We start from the raw sequence: 23,474 nt of genomic DNA, 5'->3' as shown, positions 1-23,474 counted from the left end.
CTTCCCGGTTCTTCCGGTTGGCGCCGGCGGTCTCGCAGTGCACGAGGCTTCACTTCGGGACTCTGGCCCCCCCAACAGGCTCCCAGTGTTCGGCTGGGGCGGGGCCCGCGGTGGCCGGCAGCTTCCCTGCCTTCTGCCTCCCTTGAGCCTTACCAGATTGGTGCTTCTGGTGGGACGCCTCCCAATGAGCATCACTCACAGGCATCCGGGGCACACTTCCCATAACTCCCAGAGAGCAAGTTTCTAGAAAGTTCCAGCAGTGGGGAGGCGCCACAACTTCTCTGCCATTTTGGGAAGTGCGGCCGCAGCTCCTTCGGCAAGGTCAAGACTTCATGACTACGTAAGTGGGCAGTTTTTCCCTGGATGCTTTAATTTCTCCCCAGAAGGTGTCCTTTTTCCTAGGAAAGCTTCTTTTCTGGGGTGTTCTTTGTCCGGTGAGTGGTACGGCTTCGCTCTGTGGACACTACCATGGGCGCGTGTGTCAGCTGTCGGGGAGCCTTTTCCTTGGACACCCCGTCTCGGTTATGTTGTGGGGCTGGGGAGCTTTTCTTGGGGACTCCCTCTTAGTGATGCGACGAACTTTTCCTGCTGCAATGACTGAACCCAAGGGTGGGGACCCTACATTGGTCGCCTGTGTCACCTTCGGGTGCGGCGGTGTTTCTTCCCCGCTTGGCCACGACCCTGCGGGGAGACTCTGCCTTAGGGACTCTGTCTGTGTTCGGGGCTGGGGTGAGGGTGGCTGTCCTGCGGACACATGATCACTGCCCTGTGGGTTCACTCTCTGTCGCGGGGTTTATCTCAGCCCGCGAGATACTCTTCGCTGGGTGCTGATGTCAGCCGTGGGGCACATTTGGCCTTGGATGTTGCTCACTCTCAGCTAGGATGTGTTGGCTTTTCTTTGGATCTGTTTATCCCCGATTGGGACGCCTATCGGATGCTTTCTCTCGGTGCCGGGTTTTTAAATTATTATCTGTGGGTGCTGTCTCCCAGTGCTGCGAGGGAGTGGGGTGCTGTTTCTTGGATTCTCTAAGCCTATGGTGGGACTCTCAGAGCTCTGTGTCAGCCATGAGGGAGGCCACCTGACCTTGGGAGCTCTATCTGGACCCGGGTTGGGGTGCTTTTCCTCCGTTGGTTCTCAGTCGTGAAGGAGCTCTTTCCCCGGGAACTATCTCACCTTTCAGCCGTACCCATCGGGTGTCTGTGTAGGAAACATTTCTGTCCAGAAATGTTTGAAGGTTCCAGATGCACATCCTGGGTGTGCAATTAGTCTTTCATTTCAGCCACTCTGATGGGTGTGCAGTGATCTCTCCTTATGTCTGCATTTGCAGTTTTGGGCATGCCGCCAAGTCTGGCTAATCGTTGTATTTTTTGGTAGAGATGGCGTTTCGCCAAGTTGCCCAGGCTGGTCTCGAACCCTTGGGCTCAAGTGGCCTCTGCCTGCATCAGCCTCCCAAGGTGCTGGGATTACAGGTATGAGCCACTGTGCCCAGCTATTTATTATTTTTAGAGCACTTTTTAAATGTGTTTATTCGCCATTTAAATATGTCTTTTACGATGTCCCTTTTCAGCACTTTTCCTCCAAATTTTATTGAGATATTTGTATTTTAAAAATGGATTCGTGGTTTACATATAAGTTCTGGGTTTCAGTTAGACACATACACACAGGCATATATGTACATGTATTAAAATACACACACAATTTTAGTATCTTCTACAAATCTGTTTTGCTTTTACACTATCTCAATATTGTGTTTTAGATGAACAGATTCTCTTAATTTTATTAATCAGTTTCTTGTTTAGGGCTGGTGCTTCCTATTATTTTAAGAATAATCTTTGCCTCGCCCAATGCCATGATGATAATATTCTAAGCTGTCTTTTAGATCTCCCGTTCATCTCAAATAAATTTTCATGGATTGGAGTAAAGTCATAGTCTGGGTATATTTTATGTGATGATTAAAGTCATCTTTGAGTATGACTCTTATGAATGAGTACTCAGCTGTTTCCTGCACGTTTTATTGCAATGTTTATTTTTTAAAATTGATTTGTAGTTCTGGTTATATTCTGGATTCCACTCATTTTTTTGTCAGATATATACATATATATGATTAATGTATATTTTTATATATAACCTATACTATATATTATATAATATGTAATCTACAGATATGCTTTGCTTTTTCACTCCTAAGACTGTCTTTTGAGGAATACAAGTTTTACATTTAATTATGTCTAATTAAACAATGTATTCTTTATCGTTAGTGCCTTTTTATCCTAATCAAAAATACCTTGGCCTATTCTAAAGCTGTAACACTAATATCTTATGTTTTTACTGGATTTACTATCCATCTTTAGTAACTTTTTCTGGAGTGGGATGGGGTAAGAGTCCAAGTTTGTATTTTCCCTGCATTTATGAAGTGCATTTTTTAAAAACACTAGTCTTTCCACTCTTCTGTGGTAAATCTAGCTGTTTTCCATTTCTAGATCCTTTCTGGCCTCCATGTCCTCTACCTTTAGTGTATTTGTCTGTCATTGCTCCAATACCATACTGTTTCAATTACTCTACCGTTATGGTGAATCTCATGTTTAGTAGTGTATGTCTACAAACTTAGTTCTTTTTCTTAAATATTGTCTTAGCTTTTCCAAATATATATATGTTCCTTTTTCTCCGCAACCTTGCCAGCATCTGTAGTTTTTTGACGTTTTAATAATCGCCATTCTGACTAGTGTGCGATGGTATCTTATTATGGTTTTGATTTGCATTTCTCTAATGATCAGTGATGTTGAGCTTTTCTTCATATGTTTGTTGGCCGCATGAATATCTTCTTTTGAGAAGTGTCTGTTCACGTCCTTTGCCTACTTTTTAATGGGGTTGTTTAATTTTCTTTTGTAAATGTGTTTAAGTTTCTTGTAGACTCTGGATATTAGACCTTTGTCAGATAGACAGATTGCAGAAGTTTTCTCCCATTCTGTAGGTTGTCTGTTCACTCTGATTATTGTTCATTTTGCTCTGCAGAAGGCTTTTAGTTTCATTAGATACCATTTGTCAGATTTTTATTTTGTTGCCATGGCTTTTGGCATTTCTGTCATGAAATCTTTGGCCGAACTTATGCCCTGAATAATATTGCCTTGATTTTCTTATAGGGTTTTTATAGTTTTGGATGTTACATTTAAGTATTTAATCCATCTTCCGTTAATTTTTGTATAAGTTGTAAGGAAGGGGCCCAGTTTCAAATTTTGTATATGGCTAGCCAATTCTCCCAGTATCATTAATTAAATAGGGAATCCTGTCTCCATTGCTTATTTTTGTCAGGTTTGTCAAGATCAGATGTTTATCATTGTGTGATCTTACTTCCAAGTTCTCTGTTCTGGTCCATTGGTCCATGTATCTGTTTTTCTACCAGTACCATGCCGTCTTGGTTACTGTTGCCCCATGGTATAGTTTGAAGTTAGGTAGCATGATGCCTCCAGCTTTCTCCCTTTTGCTTAGGATTGTCTTGGCGATTGTGGCCTTTTTGGGGGGGATCCATATGAAAATTAAAAGGGTTTCTTCTACTTCTGTGAAGAATGTCCATGGTAGTTTAATGGGAATAGCATTGAATCTCTCAATTACTTTGGGCAGTATGGCCATTTTCACGATATTCATTCTTCCTATCCATGAGCACGGAGTGTTTTTCCATTTGTTTGTGTCCTCTTCGATTTCTTTGAGCAGTGGTTTGAAGTTCTCTCTGAGGAAGTCCTTCACTTCCCTTGTTAGCTGTATTCATAAGTATTTTATTCTTTTTGTAGCAATTGTGAATGGGAGTTCATTCATGATTTGGCTCTCTGCTTGCCTGTTTTTGGTATATAGGGATGCTAGCAATTTTTGCGCATGGATTTTATATCATGAGAGTTTGCTGAAGTTGCTTATCATCTTCAGAAACTTTTGGACTGAGATGATGGTATTTTCTATATATGGGGCCATGTCATCTGCAAAGAAAGATAACTTCATGTCCTCTTTCCCTATTTGAATACCCTTTCTTTCTTTGTCTTGCCTGATTGCCCTGGCCAGAATGTCTGATAGTATTTTGGATAGGACTGGTGAGGGAGGGCATCCTTGTCTTGTGCAAGTTTCAAGAGGAATGCTTCCAGCTTTTTCCCATTCGATATGATATTGGCTGTGAGTTTGTCATATATGACTCTTACTGTCTTGAGATGTATTCATTCAGTACCTGGTTTCTTTAGAGCTTTTTTTTTTTTTTTTTTTTTTTTTTTTTTTTTGAGACGGAGTTTCGCTCTTGTTACCCAGGTTGGAGTGCAATGGCGCAATCTCGGCTCACCGCAACCTCCGCCTCCTGGGTTCAGGCAATTCTCCTGCCTCAGCCTCCCGAGTAGCTGGGATTACAGGCATGCGCCACCATGCCCAGCTAATTTTTTGTATTTTTAGTAGAGACGGGGTTTCACCATGTTGAGCAGGATGGTCTCGATCTCTTAACCTCGTGATCCACCCACCTCGGCCTCCCAAAGCGCTGGGATTACAGGCTTGAGCCACCGCGCCCGGCCCAGGAGCTTTTAATATAATGGGATGTTGAATTTTATCAAAGGCCTTTTCTGCATCCATTGAGATAATCATGTGGTTTTTGCCTTTAGTTCTATTTATGTGATGAATTACATTTCTTGATTTACCTATTCTGAACTGACCTTGAGTCCTGGCAATGAAGCCAACTTGATCATGGTAGATAAGTTTTTTGATGTGCTGCTCGATTCAGTTGGCCAGTATTTTATTAAGGATTTTTGTGTCATTGCTCATCAGGAACACCAGCCTGAAGTGTTTGTTGTTGCTGTATCTCTGCCAGATTTTGGTATCCGGATGATGCTGGTCTCCTAAAATGTAGTAGGAGTCCCTCCTTTTCAATTTTTTGATATAGTTTCAGTAGAAATAGTGCCAAATTGTACTTTTTAAGTAGGCAGGAGCATATTCTCGGGTTATCTTTTGATGGCAGGACCTTTTAGTTAACCTAGTATATCCTTCAATTTCATGTTTTATTTACCACCAGTATTTCAAAGCACCTCCTGCCCCTGCCTGGCTCCAAAATGAACATATTTGAGTCTCCATAAGGTTGGAGGTGGGAAAATTTACCTTTTCAATCGATGCTACCTTTCACTGTCTACCTATATTATCTAATAATATATTAATCAGTATTAGTTAATAAGTAACTTTCAACAACTAAAAAATAAAAACGGTATTTGCTATTATTTGTCCCCTAACAAGGGCTGAGAGACAATTATGTGTACTACATTAGAGAGATAAGCATGTTTCTTGCCTTGGTTGATGAAAGCCACTCATTCCCCAAGCACTCCGATTAATCATGACTGTACCATGTTTGACTTTGGAAAACACCTTGTATTTTGCCTTCGCTTGTTTCATTGAAACTACATTATAGTTGGCTTGCCTTTTCTGGGAGCATCGTGTGTGATGATGAATCTTTGACCTTTGGCTAAAACTTAATGATATAAATGCATGGCTGTGTATGCATATGAAGACTGTGACTTTGCAATGGTTGTATTTGTCTTTAATGGAATATGTTCACTGATGTTTTTCAGCAAATGAGGAGTGACAAAGTAAATCAGGCTGCAAGAAGGCATCGAAGGAAAAGGAGACGTTCCAGAAAATCCAAGAGATGCTATTATTCTACGACAAGGCAGGGTACGTCCCTGTGGTTACACCAACAGGAAGCTGAGGGGGAATCCAATCTTTGGGCTTCAATCGTGTCAAAGGACATTTGTGGCCTTGTCCTTGAAGGATGAACAGATATGAGCACATTTGCAAGTGGAAGGGCAAGGTACTAATTAGGTGCAACAATTTGCAGTTGCTGCAAGCGTGAGATGAATAAAGCAGGTTCCTGAGGCAGAAGGAGGTGGTGGGCACAACAAGAGGACAGGTCTGCTCACTTTCCGCCTGTCCACACACTCCTCTCTAACCCAGTGCAGTATGGCTTCTTCTTAGTCTACTCCAATGAAAATAGTGCCATCGAGGTCGCCATGTTTGCTGCACTTTGACATCAATTCCTCAGCAGCATGTGACACAGTTGTTTACGCCCTCCTGCACGGAAAACTTCTTGGGTCCCCAGACACCTGGATTTCTTACTCTGTTACTAAGGGCTCATTTTCCTTCTCCTTTTTTGTTTTTCTCCTCTTCCTTCCCACTTCTAAATATTTCAGGGCACCAAAACTTGATCTTAACCTCTCTTCTCTTCAATATACTATCTCCATAGGTGATGTCATGCTGTCTTAGAATTTTAAATGATTGACACTACAAGAACTGTCACCATTAAACTTCTAGGCTACGACTTGCTCCTGAAATCCAAACTCATAAACAACTACACGTGTTGTATCTCTATAGGGTGTCTAATAGGCATCTACATTTCAACCAGCTCTGCAAGTTCAAATTTCTGACCTCCCTCTCTCCAAAAATACTTTACTCACAACCTTCACTGTTTCAGTTAAAGACACTGTCCATTAGGTGAAACATCCACAAAGGTGTAACAAGCAGCTGTTCACAGGTATGGGGGATTCAGAAGTCCTGGTTTTAGAGTTTTCAGCTCTCCACGGTACAAATAATCCCACCATGGCCTAGTTCAAGCTGTCGACATAAGGTCACTGAACCAGAATCAGGAAGAGTTGGCAGCATTCTGCTCCCGTAGTCGGTTGCCTAACCCCTCCTGCACATCCCTGGTATACTTTTACTTAGTAGGTCACCCCAAAATACTTAAAGTCACTTATGATTTCTCTTATGATTCTTTTATTATTCTCTCATTTCCAATCTCTTATCAAGTTCAGCAGTCAATGCCCAGTATAAACTCTGCATCCCACCATTTCCCGCTATCACTCCAGTGCACACTGCCGTGATCGCTGACCAAGGTAGTACAACATCTTCTTAGCTCTCTTTCTAATCTTCCCTCATCTGTAGCATACTCTCTAACCCTGTGGCTAGAAAATTAGGTCAGCATGCCATTTCCCTCCTAAAACCCAATCCTCAACTCTCCCTCTCCTAACAAGGGTCCCATCCATTTTCTCCTGGCTCTCTTTGCCTCTGTCTAACACCCTGTAGTGCCCAGTCCATTCCCACTCCAGCCCCTACCCTTGGCCTCACCGCAGTCTGGAACTCTCCCTCTGCCTCTGCACAGAAGGCTCTGCTTTTTCCTCCAAGCCCTGTCCAATGGCACTTCTTCAGATGGCTCTGCCCAAGGAGCCAGAGCCCCTGAGGCTCCCTCTGCTGCTGTCTCCCTCAGGAATGTGGACTACTTCCCCGACACCAGCCCAATGCTGCTTGTTTCATTTGCTCATTGTGTATGTCCTGTCTGACTGCCCCATGGGGATATGAGTCCCACAAAGGCAGGGACCGTTGCTCTCCGTCCTCTTTACTGCTGATCCCCAGCTCCTGGCATGCCGCCTGCCACAGACAGTGAATAAATGAAAGAGGTGACAGACCTGGAGTAAAAAGAATGTTACTTTTCCAGACAAAAGGGGAGGATCTGTAGAATCACGTAAAAACTAGGGATGTGTGACAATGGAGTGGAGATAAGAGTGTTCAACTCCAATAGCCACCTCTATTTTCTCAGATTATATGATGTAGAAAGGAGGCAAGTTAACAAGGCCTCACTTAGTCTGGCTTTCCTGCTGCGCACAGCATGGCATGTATAGGTGAACTATAAAAGCGATATCAAATGAGAATTGCAAAGGGCAGCAAGATGATGCAAAATGATGAGTGCAAGAAATCTGTGAATGTTTATTCTACTGTCGTACTTACTACATACCATCGTTATGCCAAGAGATACATACGTAGTTTTATTGTGTAATCTGACCTGATATATGTTTTAATGTGGTAATTCCTTCTGTTTCGTGAAATGAATAATTCCATAGAAACTGATTCATACATAGCTGTCTCACCGGGATGATGGGACAAAACACACTTATCTTGCAACTGAGCCTCTTCATTTGGTTTCCAGATGCTAGCGTCACTAACAATGTCTGTGAAGAAAAGGTTAAAAATGGCCAACCAACACCCGATAATGTCTTTCCAACTGTTCCATCAGCACTTGTTAATATGGTAGCAGCTGGTATTTCATCCCTGGGTTTCGGTGATCAGTGTAAGTTTGTTCACTTGTTGTACTGTCCTATTTGATTTCCGTATACATTCATGGCGTCATGATGGAAGATGGTAATTTTGTTGTATTATCTTTTCTGGCCTCAATTTTAGGGTTCTGAGATTGCTAACTGGTATGTCCTCCTCCTTTATGAGATAATTTCCTAGATATTGAGCATCCCAGGGGTATGCCTGTGCGGTAGACATAATGCACATTACACACAGCTCAACCACTTCATTTGGTTTCCAGATGCTGCAGTGACTCATAACGTCCATGAAGAGAAGATGAATAACGGCCAACCAGCACCTCATACCGTCTTTTCAACTGCTCCACCAGGTCTTGGTAATTTGGCAGCCCCTAGAATTTCATCCACGAGGACCAGAGATCTGTGTATGTCTGCTTCTTTATTGTACTATCCTACCTGATTTCCATAAGCAGGCATATTTTCATGAACGGTAGAAGGTGGTTTTGTTTCATATTCTTTCCTAGCCTCCATTTGGGGGATATCAGATGGCCACCTGGCATATTCTCTCCTGATTTTCTAGATAATTTTCTAGAAACTGAGCATCAGAGGGATATTCCTGTGGGGTTGACATAATGCACTTACTTCAGAGCTCAACCTCTTCACTTGGTTTCCACCTACTACCGTCAATCACAATATCCGTGAGGAAAGGATGGAAAATGGTCAACTGCAACCAGATAGTGTCTTGTCAAATGTTCGGTCACAGCTGATTTATATGACAGGATCTGGTATTCTAGTAATGAATACCAGAGATGTGTGTATGTTTGTTTATTAGATGTAGTATCCTACTAGGATTCCATATGCATGCGTAATGTCATGAAGAGGAGAAGGTCGTTTTGGTGACTTATCTTTCCCAACCTCAATTTGATGGAACTCGAATCATTATATGATGTCTGCTCCTGCTTTATCAGATAATTTCCTAGAAAGTGAAGATCAGAGGGATATACCAGTGAGGTTGTCATAATGCACTTACCTCACAGCTCAACCTCTTTGTTTGGTTTTCAGATGCTACTGTCACTCAAAATGTCCATGAACAGAAGATGGAAAATGGCCAACCCCAAACTGATAAAGTCTTGTCAACTGTTCCACTATGCCTTGGTCATATGACTGCAGCTGGTATTCCATCCATGAGTATCAGGGATCTGTGTATGTCTTTTAATTAGTAGTACTGAATAGTTGGTTTCCCTAACATGCATATGTGCATGAATGGTAGAAGTCAGTTTTCTTGTATTTTCTTTCCTACTCTCAATTTGAGGGGTCTCAGATGGCCACATATCATCCGTCCATCCGTCCGTCCTTCCGTCCTTCCTTCCTCTTTTATCTCTCTTTTTTTTCTTTTTTTCTTTCAAAACTGATTTTCACTCTCTCGCCCAGGCTGTAGCGCAGTGATGCTATCTCGGTCGCTGCAATCTCCACCTCCCGGGTTCAAGTGATTCTCCTGCCTCAGCCTCCTGAGTAGCTGGGATAACAGGCATGCACCACCACGCCCAGCTAATATTTGTATTTTTAGTAGAGACAGGGTTTCACCGTGTCGGCCAGGATGGTCTTGATCTCTTGACCTCGAGATCCACCCGCCTCAGCCTTCCAAAGTGCTGGGATTACAGACGTGAGCCACCGTGCCCAGCCAGATCCTACCCTGTCTCTTAGATAATTTCGTAGAAACTGAGCATCAGAGGGTTACACCTGTGGGACTGACATAATGCATTTACATCACAGCTCAACCTTTTCCTTTGGTTTCCAGATTCTACTGTTCCTCAGAATGTCTGTGAAGAGAAGATAGAAAATGAACAAATGGCACCTGATAGATTCTTGTCAAGTGTTATAGAAGGGTTTATAAATTTCGCAGGGGCTGGTATTCCACCCCTGAGTACTGGGGATCAGCGTATGTTTGTTTACTAGTTATACTGTCCTACTGGGATTCCGTATGCATGCAATGACATGCAGGGAAAACGGTGGTTTTGTTTTATTATTGTTTCTGGTCTGAATTTCTGGCGTCTCATTTTCCACCTGATATGTCCTGCTTTATGGGTTAACTTCATAGAAACTGACCACCAGAGGGATATACCTGTGGCGTTGACATAATGCACTTTCCTCAGAGCTTGAACTCTTCATTTGGTTTCCAGATGCTACCATCACTCACAATATCAATGAAGAGAGAATGAAAAATGGCCAGCCCCAACATGGTAACGTCTTGTCAACTGATTCCACAGGGCTTTGTAATATGGTAGCAACTGCTATTCCGGCCATGAGTCCCAGAGATCGCTATATGTCCGCTTATAAGTTGTACTGTCCTACTTGCTTTTCACAAGCATTGGTAGTACCTTCTGAAGGGAAGCAGGTGGTTTTCTTGTATTATATTTTCTGAACTAAATCTGAGTGGTCCCAGATATATACACCACCTTATATATCCTCCTGCTTTATGAAATAATTTCATGGAAAGTGAGCATCAGAGGGATATACGTATGGTTTGGCCTAATGCACTTACCTCACAGCTCAACTTCTTCCTTTGATTTCCAGACGCTACCATCACTCACAGCGTCCATGAACAGAAGATGGGATATGTCCAACCAGCACCTGACAACGTGTTGTTGACACGTCCACCACGACTTATTAATATGGCAGGCACTGGTATTTCATCCATGAGTACCAGGGATCTGGCTAAGTTTGTGTGTTAGTATTACTGTCCTACTTCGTTTCCATATGCATGTATAGTGTCAAAAAAGGTAGGAGGTGGTTGTGTTATACTATGTTTCCAGGCCTCAATTTCAGGGGTCTCAGATGGCAACCTGGTATATCCTCTGGTTTATGAGATAATTTCCTAGAAACTGAGCACAGATATATCTGTGGAGTTACCATAATACACTTACTCACATCTCTTCATTTTGTTTCCAGATGCTACCAAAACTTATAATGTCCTTAAGGAGAAGATGGAAAAGGGCGAACACCAACATGGCAACATCTCATCAACTGCTCCAATAGGACTTACTAATGTGGCAGGAGCTGCTATTCCAGCCATGAGTACCGATGGTCTGTGTATGTTCACTTTTTAGTTGGATTTTCCTACTTTGTCTCCATATGCATGTATATTGTCAGGAAGGGGAGATGGAGATCTTGTTGTATTATCTTTCTTGATATCAGTTTGAGGGGTCCCAGATGCCGCTCATGTCATCTTGATTTGTGCAAAAATTTCTCAGGAGCTGAGCATCACAGGGATATACCTGTGGGGGCGGCATAATGCACCTACTCCTATCTTGACCTCTTCATTTGTTTTCCAGATGCCACCGTCAGTCACAATGTCCATGAACAGAGGATGGAAAATGACCAACCACAACAGGATAACGTCTGGCCAAATATTCTAGCATGGTTTATTAATATGGCAGGAGCTGGTATTCCAGCAATGAGTACCAGGGATCTGTGTATGTTCATTTTTTACTTGTACTGTCCTCCTTGGTTTCCATATGCAGGCATAGTGCCATGAAGGGAAGAAGGTTGTTTTGTGAATTGTCTTCCTTGGCCTCATTTTGAGGAGCCACAGATCATTATTTGATGTGTTCTTTTGCTTTATGGTATTATTTCCTAGGAACTGATCATCAATGGGATATACTGGTGGCATTGACGTAATTCACTTACTTCAAGCTCAAAATCTTCCTTTGGTTTCCAGATGGTACCATCTCTCACAATGTACATGAAGAGAAGATGGAAAATGGCCCATCCCAAACTGGTAATCTCATGTCACCTGTTCCACCACTGCTTGGTCATATGGTAGCAGCTGCTCTTCCATGCATGAGTACCAGGGATCTGTGTATGTCTCTTAATTAGTTGTAGTGTCATCACTGGTTTCCATATGATTGCATATTTCATGAAAGGTACAAAGTGGTTTTATAGCATATACTTTGGTGGGATCAATTGGAGGGTTCTCACAGGGCCACCTGGCATATCCTCCCCTGCTTTATTAGATAATTTCCTAGAAACTGAGCGTCAGAGAGATAGACCTATAGGGCTGATATAATGCACTTAGCTCACAGCTGAAACTCTTCATGTGGTTTGCAGGTTTTACCATTGCTCAACATGTCTGTGAAGGAAAGATAAAAAGTGACAAAACAGCACCTCATGAATTCTTGTCAACTATTACAGCAGGGCTTAGGAATTTCACAGAAGCAGGTATTCAACCCCCGAGTACCAGGGATCTCTGCATGTTTATTTACTAACTACGTTGTGCTACTTGGTTTCCATAAACATGCAGTATCATGCAGGGAAAAAGGTGCTTTGGTTGTATTATCTTTTCCGACCTAAACTTGAAGGGTCTCAGATCGCCACCTGATACAGCCTCTTGTGTGATGGAACAATTTCTTAAAAACTCATTGTCAGAAGGACATACATGTGGCGTTGACATAAGCACTTACCTCACAGCTCAACCACTTCCTTTGGTTTCCAGATGCTGCGGTCACTCAGAATGTCCGTGAAGAGAAGATAAATAACCGCCAACCAGCACCTGATAACGTCTTACCAGGTGCTCCACCAGGGCTTGGTAATTTGGCAGCAGCTGGAATTTCATCCACGAGGACCAGAGATCTGTGTATGTCTGCTTCTTAATTGTACCGTCCTACTTGGTTTCCCTAAGGGGCATTGTTTGATGAATGCTACAAGTCAATTTTGTTCTATATACGTTCCTCACCTCAATTCGAGGGGTATCTGATGTGCACTTGGCATATTCACCCATGCTTTCTTTGATAATTTCCTTGAAACTGAGCATCAGAGGGATATCATACCAGTGGGGTTGACATAATACACTTACCTCACAGCTCAACCACTTCACTTGGTTTTCAGATGCTGCAGTCACTCATAAAATCCTCGAAGAGAAGATAAATAACGGCCAATCAGCACCTGATAACCTCTTGTCAACTGCTCCACCAGGTCTTGGTAATATGGCAGCAGCTGGACTTTCATCTAAGAGGACCAGAGATCTGTGTACGTCTGCTTCTTAGTTGTACTGTGCTATTTGGTTTCCCTAAGGAGGCATTGTTTGATGAATGCTACAAGTTAATTTTGTTGGATATAGTTTACTAGCATCAATTTGAGGGGTATCAGATGGCCACGTGGCATATCAACCCCTGGATTCTTTGATAATTTCCTAGAAAGTGAGGATCAGAGGGATATACCTCTGGGGTTGACACACTGCACTTCCATCAAAGCTCAACCTCTTCATTTGGTTTTCAGATGCTACCATCACTCAAAATGTCTGCAAAGAGAAGATGGAAAATGACCAACCAACACCTAATAAGGTCTTGTCAACTGTTCTCCAAGGACTTCCTTATTTGGCAACAGCTGGTCTCCCAGCCATGAGCACCAGGGATCAGTGTATGTTTGCTTATTCATTTAGACTATCCTACCTGGTTTTCATAGGCATGCTTAGTGTCCTGAATGGGAGAAGGTGATTTTGTTGTATTGTCTTTCGTGAGCTGCATTTGAGTGTTCTCAGATCGCCACCTGGCATATCCTCTCTGGGTTTCTGAAATAATTTTCTAAAAAGTGAGCATCAGGAGGATATACCAGTGGGTTTAACATAATGCACGTAACTCAAAACTGAACCCCTTCATTTCATTTCCAGATGGTATGATCTCTCACAATGTCTGTGAGAAGAAGATTAAAAATGCCCAAGCAGTACCCAATGAAACCTTCCCAGCTAGTCCCCCAGCACTTATTAATATGGCAGCAGCTGTTGTGTCATCCATGAGCACCAGGGATCAGTGTACCTTTGTGCAATTGGTTTACTATCCTACTAGGTTTCCATATGCGTGCATAGTGTCATGAGGGAAGAATGTAGTTTTGTTGTACTATCTTTCCTGGCCTTAATCTTAAGGTTCTCAGAGTGCTACTTGGTATGTCCTTCTTCTTTATGAGATAATTTCCTGGATACTGAGCATCAGAGGGGTATGCTGTGGTTGACATAATGCACTTCCCTCACAGCCCAGTCATTTCTCTTGGTTTCCAGATGCTGCCGTCACTCACAATGTCCGTGAAGCCAAGATAAATAACGGCCAACTAGCACCTGACAATGTCTTGTCAGCTGCTCCACCAGGTCTTGGTAATACGGCAACAGCTGGAATTTCATCCACAAGGAACACAGGTCTGTGTAGGTCTGCTTCTTTGTCATACCGTCCGACTTGATTTCTCTAAGGAAGCACAGATCAATGAAAGCTACAAGTTCATTTTGTTGTATACATGTTCCTAGCGTCAATTTGAGGGGTATCAGATAGCCACATGGCATATGCAACTTTGCTGTCTTTGATAATTTTCTAGAAACTGAGGATCAGACAGAAATACCTCTGGGGCTGACATAATGTACTAACTTCACAGCTCAACCTCTTCATTTGTTTTCAGATGCTACCATCACTCAAAATGTCCGCAAAGAGAAGATGGAAAATAACCAACCAACACCTAATAACGTCTTGTCAACTGTTCTGCAAGGACTTCCATATTTGGCAACAGCTGGTCTCCCAGCCATGAGCACCAGGGATCAGTGTATGTTTGCTTATTCATTTGGACTATCCTACTTGGTTTTAATAGGCATGCCTAGTGTCCTGAACGGGAGAAGGTGATTTTGTTGTATTATCTTCTGTGAGCTGCATTTGAGTGTTCTCAGATCGCCATCTGGCATATCCTCTTCAGCTTTATGAAATAGTTTTCTAGAAACTGAATATCAGGAGGATATACATGTAGAGTTGACATAGTACACATAACTCAAAACTGAACCTCCTGATTTCATTTCCAGATTATACCATCACTCACAATGTCCATGAGGAGAAGATTAAAAATGCCCAAACGGCACCCAATAATGTCTTCTCAGGTATTCCACCAGCACGTATTAATATGGCAGCAGCGGGTGTTTCATCCATGAGTACCAGGGATCAGTGTACGTTTGTTCACTTGGCGTGCTGTCCTACTTGGTTTCTATATGCATGCGTAGTGCCATGAGAAAAGAATACAGTGTTGTTGTACTATCTTTACTGGCCTCAACTTTACGGTTCTCAGACTGCTAGTTGGTATGTCCTTCTTCTTTATGAGATCATTTCCTCGATACTGAGCATACGAGCGGTACGCCTGTACGGTTGACATAATGCATGAAACACACAGCTCTACCACTTCATTTGGTTTCCAGATGCTGCGGTCACTCACAACGTCCGTGAAGCGAAGATAAATAATGGTCAACTAGCACCTGATAACGTCTTGTCAACTGCTCCACCAGGGCTTGGTAATTTGGCAGCAGCTGGAATTTCATCCACGAGGACCAGAGATCTATGCATGTCTGCTTTTTAGTTGGACCATCGTACTTGGATTCCCTAAGGAGGCATTGTTTGATGAATGCTACAAGTTAATTTTGTTGTATATAGTTTCCTAGCATCAATTTGAGGGGGATCAGATAGCCACGTGGCATATCCTAAACTGGTTTCTTTCATAATTTCCAGGAAACTGAGGATCAGACGGATGTACCTCTGGGGTTGACATAATGTACTTACCTCACAGCTCAACCTCTTCATTTGGGTTTCAGATGCTACCGTCACTCAAAATGTCTGCAAAGAGAAGATGGAAAATAATGAACCAACAATTAATAACGTCTTGTCAACTGTTCTCCAAGGACTTCCTTATTTGGCAACAGCTGGTCTCCCAGCCATGAGCACCAGGGATCAGTGTATGTTTGATTATTCATTCGGACTATCCTACTTGGTTTTCATAGGCATGCCTAGTGTCCTGAACGGGAGAAGGTGATTTTGTTGTATTGTGTTCTGTGAGCTGCATTTGAGTGTTCTCAGATCGCCATCTGGCATATCCTCTTCAGCTTTATGAAATAGTTTTCTAGAAACTGAGTATCAGGTGGATATGCCTGTAGAGTTGACATAGCACACATAACTCAAAACTGAACCTCCTGATTTCATTTCCAGATTCTGCCATCACTCACAATGTTTGTGAGGAGAAGATTAAAAATGCACAAACAGCACCCAATAATGTTTTCTCAGTTATTCCACCAGCACGTATTAATATGGCAGCAGCAGGTGTTTCATCCATGAGTACCAGGGATCAGTGTAAGTTTGCTCACTTGGCGTGCTGTCCTACTTGGTTTCTATATGCATGCGTAGTGTCATGAGGGAAGAATACAGTGTTGTTGTACTATCCTTACTAGCCTCAACTTTACGGTTCTCAGATTGCTACTTTGTATGTCCTTCTTTTTCTTTGAGATAATTTCCTCATTACTGAACATCAGAGGGGTATGCCTGTGCGGTTGCCATAATGCACATAACGCACAGCTCAACCACTTCATTTGGTTTCCAGATGCTGCGGTTACTCACAATGTCCATGAAGCGAAGATAAATAACGGCCAACGAGCACTTGACACCATCTTGTCAACTGCTCCACCAGGGCTTGGTAATATGGCAGCAGCTGGAACTTCATCCACGAGGACCAGAGGTGTGTGTTTGTCTACTTCTTAGTTGTACTGTCCTACTTGGTGTCCCTAACCAGGCATAGTTTGATGAATGCTACAAATTAATTTTGTTGTCTATAATTTCCAAGCCTCAATTTGAGGGGCATCATATGTACATTTAGCATATTCACCCCTGCTGGCTTTATGAAATAGTTTTCCTATCCTCTCTGGCTTTATGAAATAGTTTTCTAGAAAGTGACCACCAGGAGGATATACCTGTGGGGTTAACATAATGCCCATACCTGAACACTGAACCCCTTCATTTCATTTCCATATGCTGCGATCACTCACAATGTTTGTGAGGGAAGATTAAAAATGCCCAAGCAGCACTCAATGAAACCTTCCCAGCTAGTTCCCCAGCACTTATTAATATGGCAGCAGCTGTTGTGTCATCCATGAGCACCAGGTATCAGTGTACCTTTGTGCAATTGGTTTACAATCCTACTAGGTTTCCATATGCGTGCATAGTGTCATGAGGGGAGAATGTAGTTTTTGTACTATCTTTCCTGGCCTCAATCTTAAGCTTCTCAGACTGCTACTTGGTATGTCCTTCTTCGTTATGAGATAATTTCCTAGATACTGAGCATCAGAGGGATATGCCTGTGCCATTCACAAAATGCACTTACCTCACAGCCCAGCCATTTCTGTTGGTTTCCAGATGCTGCAGTCACTCACAATATCCGTGAAGCAAAGATAAATAACATCCAACTAGCACCTGACAACGTGTTGTCAGCTGCTCCACCAGGTCTTGGTAATATGGTAGCAGCCGGAATTTCATCCATGAAAACCACAGGTCTGTGTATGTCTGCTTCTTAGTTGTACTGTCCTACTTGGTTTCCCTAAGGAGGCATAGTTTTATGAATGCTACAAGTTAATTTTGTTGTATGTACTTTCCTAGCCTCACTTTGCGGGGTATGAGATAGCCACGTGGCATACCCTACCCTGGTTTCTTTGATAATTTCCTAGAAAGTGAGGATCATAGGGATATACCTCTGGGGTTGACATAATGTACTTAGCTCACAGCTCAACCTCTTCCTTTGGTTTTCAGGTGCAACCGTCACTCAAAATGTCTGCAAAGAAAAGACCGAAAATAAGCAACCAACACCTAGTAACGTCTTGTCAACTGTTCTCCAAGGACTTCCTTATTTGGCAACAGCTGGTCTCCCAGCCATGAGCGCCAGGGATCAGTGTATGTTTGCTTATTCATTTGGACTATCCTACTTGGTTTTCATAGGCATGCCTAGTGTCCTGAATGGGAGAAGGTGATTTTGTTGTATTATCTTTCATGAGCTGTATTTGAGTGTTCTCAGATGCCCATCTGGCATATCATTTCTGATTTTATGAAATAGTTTTCTAGAAACTGAGCATCAGGCTGATATACCTGTGGGGTTTAGATAATGCACTTAATTCAAATCTAAACCTTTTCATTTTGTTTCCAGATGCTACCATCACTCACACTGTCCATGAGGCAAGGATAAAAAATGCTGAAGGAGCACCCAATAAAGTCTTCCCAACTGTTTCCCCTACACATATTAATATGGCAGCAGCGGGTGTTTCATCCATGAAGACCAGGGATCAGTGTACGTTTGTTCACTCAGTGCACTGTCCTACTTGGTTTCCACATGCTTGCATAGTGTAAGCAGGAAAGAATGTAGTGTTGTTTTACTGTCTTTCCTGGCCTCAATTTTAGGGTTCTCAGATTACTAGCTGGTATATCTTTCTTCTGTATGACATAATTTCCTAGATACTACCCATGAGAGTGGTAAACCTATGTAGTTGACATAATGCACTTACCTAACAGCAAAACCACTTTGTTTGGTTTCCAGATGCTGCAGTCACTCACAATGTTCGTAAAGAGAAGATAAATAATGGCCAACCAGCAACTGATAACGTCTTGTCAACTGCTCCACCAGGGCTTGGTAATATGGCAGCAGCTGGAATTTCATCCAGGAGGACCAGAGATCTGTGTATGTCTGCTTCTTAGTTGTGCTGTCCTACTCGGTTTCCCTAAGCAGGCATAATTTCATGAATGGTAGAGGGTAACTCTGTTGTAAATACCTTAGTAGCCTCAATTTGAGGGTTATCAGATGTCCACTTGGCATATGCACCCCTGCTTTTTTTGATGATTACCTAGAAACTGATCATCAGAGGGATATACCTGTGCAGTTCACATGATGTATTTACTTCACAGCTCAACCTCTTCATTTGGTTTTCTTTCAGATGCTACCGTCACTCAAAATGTCCATGAAGAGGAGCTGGAAAATAAGCAACCAACATCTAATAACGACTTGTTGACTGTTCTACAAACACTTACATTTTTGGCCAAAGCTGTTCTGCCAGCCATGAGCACCAGGAATCAGTGTATGTTTGCTTATTCCTTTGTACTATCCTACCTTGTTTTCATAGGTATGACTAGTGTCCTGAATAGGAGAAAGTGATTTTGTTGTATTATATTTCGTGAGCACATTTGAGTGTTCTCAGATGCCCATCTGGCATATCCTCTCTGGCTTTTTGAAATAGTTTTCTAGAAACTGACCATCAGGGGGATATACCTGTGGGCTGACATAATGCCCTTAACTCAAAACTTAACGTCTTCATTGTCTTTCCAGATTCTACCATCACTCACAACGTCCACGAGGAGAAGATTAAAAATGCTGAAGCAGAACCCAATAATGTCTTCTCAACTATTCCCCCAGCACTTATTAATATGGGAGCAGCTGGTGTTTCATCCATGAGTACCAGGGATCAGTGTATGTTTGTTCACTCAATATACTGTCCTACTTGGTTTCTCTATGCATGCATAGTGTCATGAGGACAGAATCTAGTGTTGTTGTACTATCTTTCCTGGCCTCAATTTTAGGGTTCTCAGATTGCTACCTGGTATATTCTTCTCCAAGTGATAATTTCCTAGCTGCTGAGCATCTGAGGGCTATGCCTGTGTGGTTTACATAATGCAAGTAACTCACAGCTCAACCATTTCATTTGGTTTCCAGATGCTGCAGTCACGCACAGCGTCCGTGAAGAGAAGAGAAGTAACAGCCAACCGGTACCTGATAACGTCTTGTCAACTGCTCCACCAGGGCTTGGTAATATGGCAGCAGCTGGAATTTCATCCAGGAGGACCAGAGATCTGTGTATGTCTGCTTCTTAGTTGTGCTGTCCTACTCGGTTTCCCTAAGCAGGCATAATTTCATGAATGGTAGAGGGTAACTCTGTTGTAAATACCTTAGTAGCCTCAATTTGAGGGTTATCAGATGTCCACTTGGCATATGCACCCCTGCTTTTTTTGATGATTACCTAGAAACTGATCATCAGAGGGATATACCTGTGCAGTTCACATGATGTATTTACTTCACAGCTCAACCTCTTCATTTGGTTTTCTTTCAGATGCTACCGTCACTCAAAATGTCCGTGAAAAGGAGCTGGAAAATAAGCAACCAACATCTAATAACGATTTGTTGACTGTTCTACAAACACTTACATTTTTGGCCACAGCTGTTCTGCCAGCCATGAGCACCAGGGATCAGTGTATGTTTGCTTATTCATTTGTACTATCCTACCTGGTTTTCATAGGCATGACTAGTGTCCTGAATAGGAGAAAGTGATTTTGTTGTATTTTATTTCGTGAGCACATTTGAGTGTTCTCAGATGCCCATCTGGCATATCCTCTCTGGCTTTTTGAAATCGTTGTCTAGAAACTGATCATCAGGGGGATATACCTGTGGGCTGACATAATGCCCTTAACTCAAAACTTAACGTCTTCATTGTCTTTCCAGATTCTACCATCAGTCACAACGTCCACGAGGAGAAGATTAAAAATGCTGAAGCAGAACACAATAATGTCTTCTCAACTATTCCCCCAGCACTTATTAATATGGGAGCAGCTGGTGTTTCATCCATGAGTACCAGGGATCAGTGTATGTTTGTTCACTCGATATAATGTCCTACTTGTTTTTTATATGCATGCATAGCGTCATGAGGACAGAATCTAGTGTTGTTGTACTATCTTTCCTGGCCTCAATTTTAGGGTTCTCAGATTGCTACCTGGTATATTCTTCTCCAAGTGATAATTTCCTAGCTGCTGAGCATCTGAGGGCTATGCCTGTGTGGTTTACATAATGCAAATTACTCACAGCTCAACCATTTCATTTGGTTTCCAGATGCTGCAATCACGCACAGCATCCGTGAAGAGAAGAGAAGTAACAGCCAACCGGTACCTGATAACGTCTTGTCAACTGCTCCACCAGGGCTTGGTAATATGGCAGCAGCTGGAATTTCATCCAGGAGGACCAGAGATCTGTGTATGTCTGCTTCTTAGTTGTGCTGTCCTACTCGGTTTCCCTAAGCAGGCATAATTTCTTCGATGGTAGAGGGTAATTTTGTGGTATATACTTTCCTAGCCTCAATATGAAGGATATCAGAGGGCAACTTGGCATATCCACCCCTGTTCTCTTTGATAATTTCCTAGAAACTCAGCATCAGAGGGATGTACCTGTGTGGTTGAAATAACGCACGTACATCACAGCTCAACCTCTTCATTTGGTTTTCAGATGCTATAGTCCATCTCAATGTCCATGAGGAGAGGATGGAAAATGGCAAATCCGCAACCGCATCACATGTAGTCAAATGTTCCTTCAGGGCTTACTAATATGGCAGGAGCTGCTCTTCTCGCCACGAGTACCATATAACTGTGTATCTTCTCTTATTAGTTGGATTTTCCTACTTGTTTTCCATATCCGCTCATAGTGTCATAAAGGGGAGAAAGTGGTTTTGTTTTATTCTCTTCCTTAAGTGCAATTTGAGGGGTCTCAGAACACTGCCGTCATGTCCTCCTGCTCCATGCAATAATTTATTAGAAGCTCTGCATCAGAAGAGTATACCTGTGTGTTTAAATAAGGCATTTATTTCACAGCTTGACCTGGTCATTTTGCTTCCAGATGCTACCACGACTCACAACATCCGTGAGGAGAGGATAGAAAATGCCCAACTGCAATTTAGTAACATCTTGTTAACTTTTCCACCAGGGTGTATTAACATGGCAGCAGCTGGTATTCCAGCCATGAGTACCAAGGATCTGTGTATGTTTCTGTATAAGTTGGAAAGTCTCACTTGGTTTTCATATGTATGCATAGTGTCATCAAGGGAAGGAGGTTGTTCAGTTGTACCTTCTTTCGTGAGCTCAATTTGAGGGGTTTCAGATGGCCACCTGGCATATCCTCCACTTTCATGGGACGATTTCCTAGAAATTGAGCATCAGTGGGATATACAAGTGGGGTTGTCATAATGTACTTACCTCACAGCTTAAACATTTTCTTTGACAGAGGATGGAAACCCGCTAACCCCAAAATGATAACATCTTATCAACTGGTCCACCATGGCTTGGTGATATGGCAGCAGCTGGAATTTCATCCACGAGGACCAGGATCTGTGTATGTCTGCTTCTTAGTTGTTCCGTCCTACTTGGTTTCCAAATAAACAGGCATATTTTCATGAAGGGTAGAAGGTTGGTTTGTTGTATATTTTTTCCTAGCCTCAATTTGAGGGGTATCCAATGGCTGCCTGGCATATGCTCTCCTGCATTCTTAGATAATTTTACAGCAACTGGCCATCAGAAGGATATGCTTGTGGGGTTGACATAATGCACTTAACTCACAGTTCAACCTCCTCATTTGGTTTCCACAATCTATCATGAATCACAATGTCCGTGAAGAGCAGAGGAAGAATGGCCAAACACAAATGGAGAATGTCTCGTGAAATGTTCTATCAGGGCTTATGAGATGGCAGGAGCTGGCATCCCAGCGATGATTACCAGGCATCTGTGTGTGTTCTTTCATTAGTTGCGGTGTCCTCCTTGGTTTCCATATGCATGTGTAGTATCATGAAGGGTATAAGGTGGTTTTGTTGAATTATCTTTCCTGGTCCCAATTTGGGGGGATTTAGATCATTATATGGTGTATTCTCCTGCTTTATGGGATAATTTCCTAGAAACTGAGTATCAGTGAGATATACAAGTGGGGTTGACATAAAATGCACTTACCTCACAGCTCAACCTCTTCCTTTGGTTTCCAGATGCTATCATCAATCACCTCCAGACTTCCTTAGGTGCACCCTTCCATATTATAAAGAGTAACAGTGCATCATGATTATGGTGGTTGAGATAGAGGATATCCATGGTCTTGGTAATATCAACTTTCATTTACCAGGTCTATGTCAGTACAGCCACTGATCGCTATTCAATCTGCCAGCAGCAGAGACGAACACTGAGTCCCCAACATGAAACCATGTCCCAGAGTGGTCTGTCCGCTTCCAGATAGCACTGTGATTACTTGAATCTGCTTCCACAATTGAAGGGGCATCACTTTGATTTGCTCAAATGGACACTTATTCTGGATATGGATTTTCATTCTCACCTATGGTACTTCAAGAAAACAAACATTGTGGTATTAGGAAATGCTGTGTCCACCATCGTGGTATCCCACACTGTACTAGTTTTAAACAGGAATCTCACTTTACAGGAAATGAAGTATGGCAATAGGCCTATGGTAGCCAATTAGACTAGTCTTGTGATGTACTTCACCATCCTTAAGTGGCGGGCTCAATTGGACCGTGGAATGATCTTCTAAGCCTGACTTGTAGTTCCAGCTTTGTGGTAATGCCTTAAGGGTCTTGGCTAACAGTCTAGGAGGTGGCAATGCTGTATCCCAGCATCAAGTATATGGAGCTATTTTTCTATAGCCACATCTATGTCTTCAAGAATGAAAGAGGCAAGATGAGGGCCTCCTCTCACTATTACTTCTGGGTATCTAGTAGTAAAATTTTGCTTTTTGCAAACATTTGGCTCTGCTGGACT

At 42.5% G+C, this 23,474-nt stretch overlaps 2 protein-coding genes across 4 annotated transcripts; both read left to right on the top strand.

Annotated features, from left to right (window-relative positions):
- Window positions 1–84: 84 nt before the first annotated feature.
- LOC144581118 (uncharacterized) lies at window positions 85–15,464 on the top strand. Of its 3 annotated transcripts, none has more exons than XM_078363476.1 (17): window positions 85–340; window positions 5,581–5,683; window positions 7,986–8,126; window positions 8,373–8,465; window positions 9,151–9,291; window positions 10,663–10,815; window positions 11,038–11,178; window positions 11,421–11,561; window positions 11,807–11,866; window positions 12,196–12,306; window positions 12,581–12,721; window positions 12,973–13,113; window positions 13,363–13,503; window positions 14,138–14,272; window positions 14,527–14,667; window positions 14,918–15,058; window positions 15,305–15,464. In XM_078363476.1, the coding sequence occupies exons 2-17, from the start codon at window positions 5,584–5,586 to the stop codon at window positions 15,460–15,462; spliced, it is 2,079 nt and encodes a 692-aa protein (XP_078219602.1). In that variant the 5' UTR covers window positions 85–340; window positions 5,581–5,583; the 3' UTR covers window positions 15,463–15,464. The 3 variants fall into 3 exon arrangements, with proteins under 3 accessions (XP_078219602.1, XP_078219601.1, XP_078219603.1); XM_078363475.1 differs by having other exon boundaries at window positions 8,373–8,513; XM_078363477.1 differs by lacking the exon at window positions 12,196–12,306 and having other exon boundaries at window positions 8,373–8,513.
- Window positions 15,465–15,707: 243 nt separating this feature from the next.
- Window positions 15,708–22,404, top strand: LOC144581120 (uncharacterized). Its single transcript, XM_078363479.1, has 14 exons — window positions 15,708–15,835; window positions 16,086–16,226; window positions 16,474–16,608; window positions 17,283–17,417; window positions 17,673–17,813; window positions 18,064–18,204; window positions 18,451–18,591; window positions 18,845–18,985; window positions 19,234–19,374; window positions 19,618–19,758; window positions 20,012–20,152; window positions 20,401–20,541; window positions 20,785–20,925; window positions 21,946–22,404. Coding segments are annotated over exons 1-14 (1,788 nt in total). The 5' UTR covers window positions 15,708–15,729; the 3' UTR covers window positions 21,948–22,404.
- Window positions 22,405–23,474: the final 1,070 nt, after the last annotated feature.

Source organism: Callithrix jacchus, chromosome X (genome assembly GCF_049354715.1).
Source record: "Callithrix jacchus isolate 240 chromosome X, calJac240_pri, whole genome shotgun sequence".
Lineage (NCBI taxonomy): Eukaryota > Metazoa > Chordata > Mammalia > Primates > Cebidae > Callithrix > Callithrix jacchus.
Note: the sequence above shows the minus strand (reverse complement) of the source record. Positions and strands in the feature narration are given on the sequence as shown.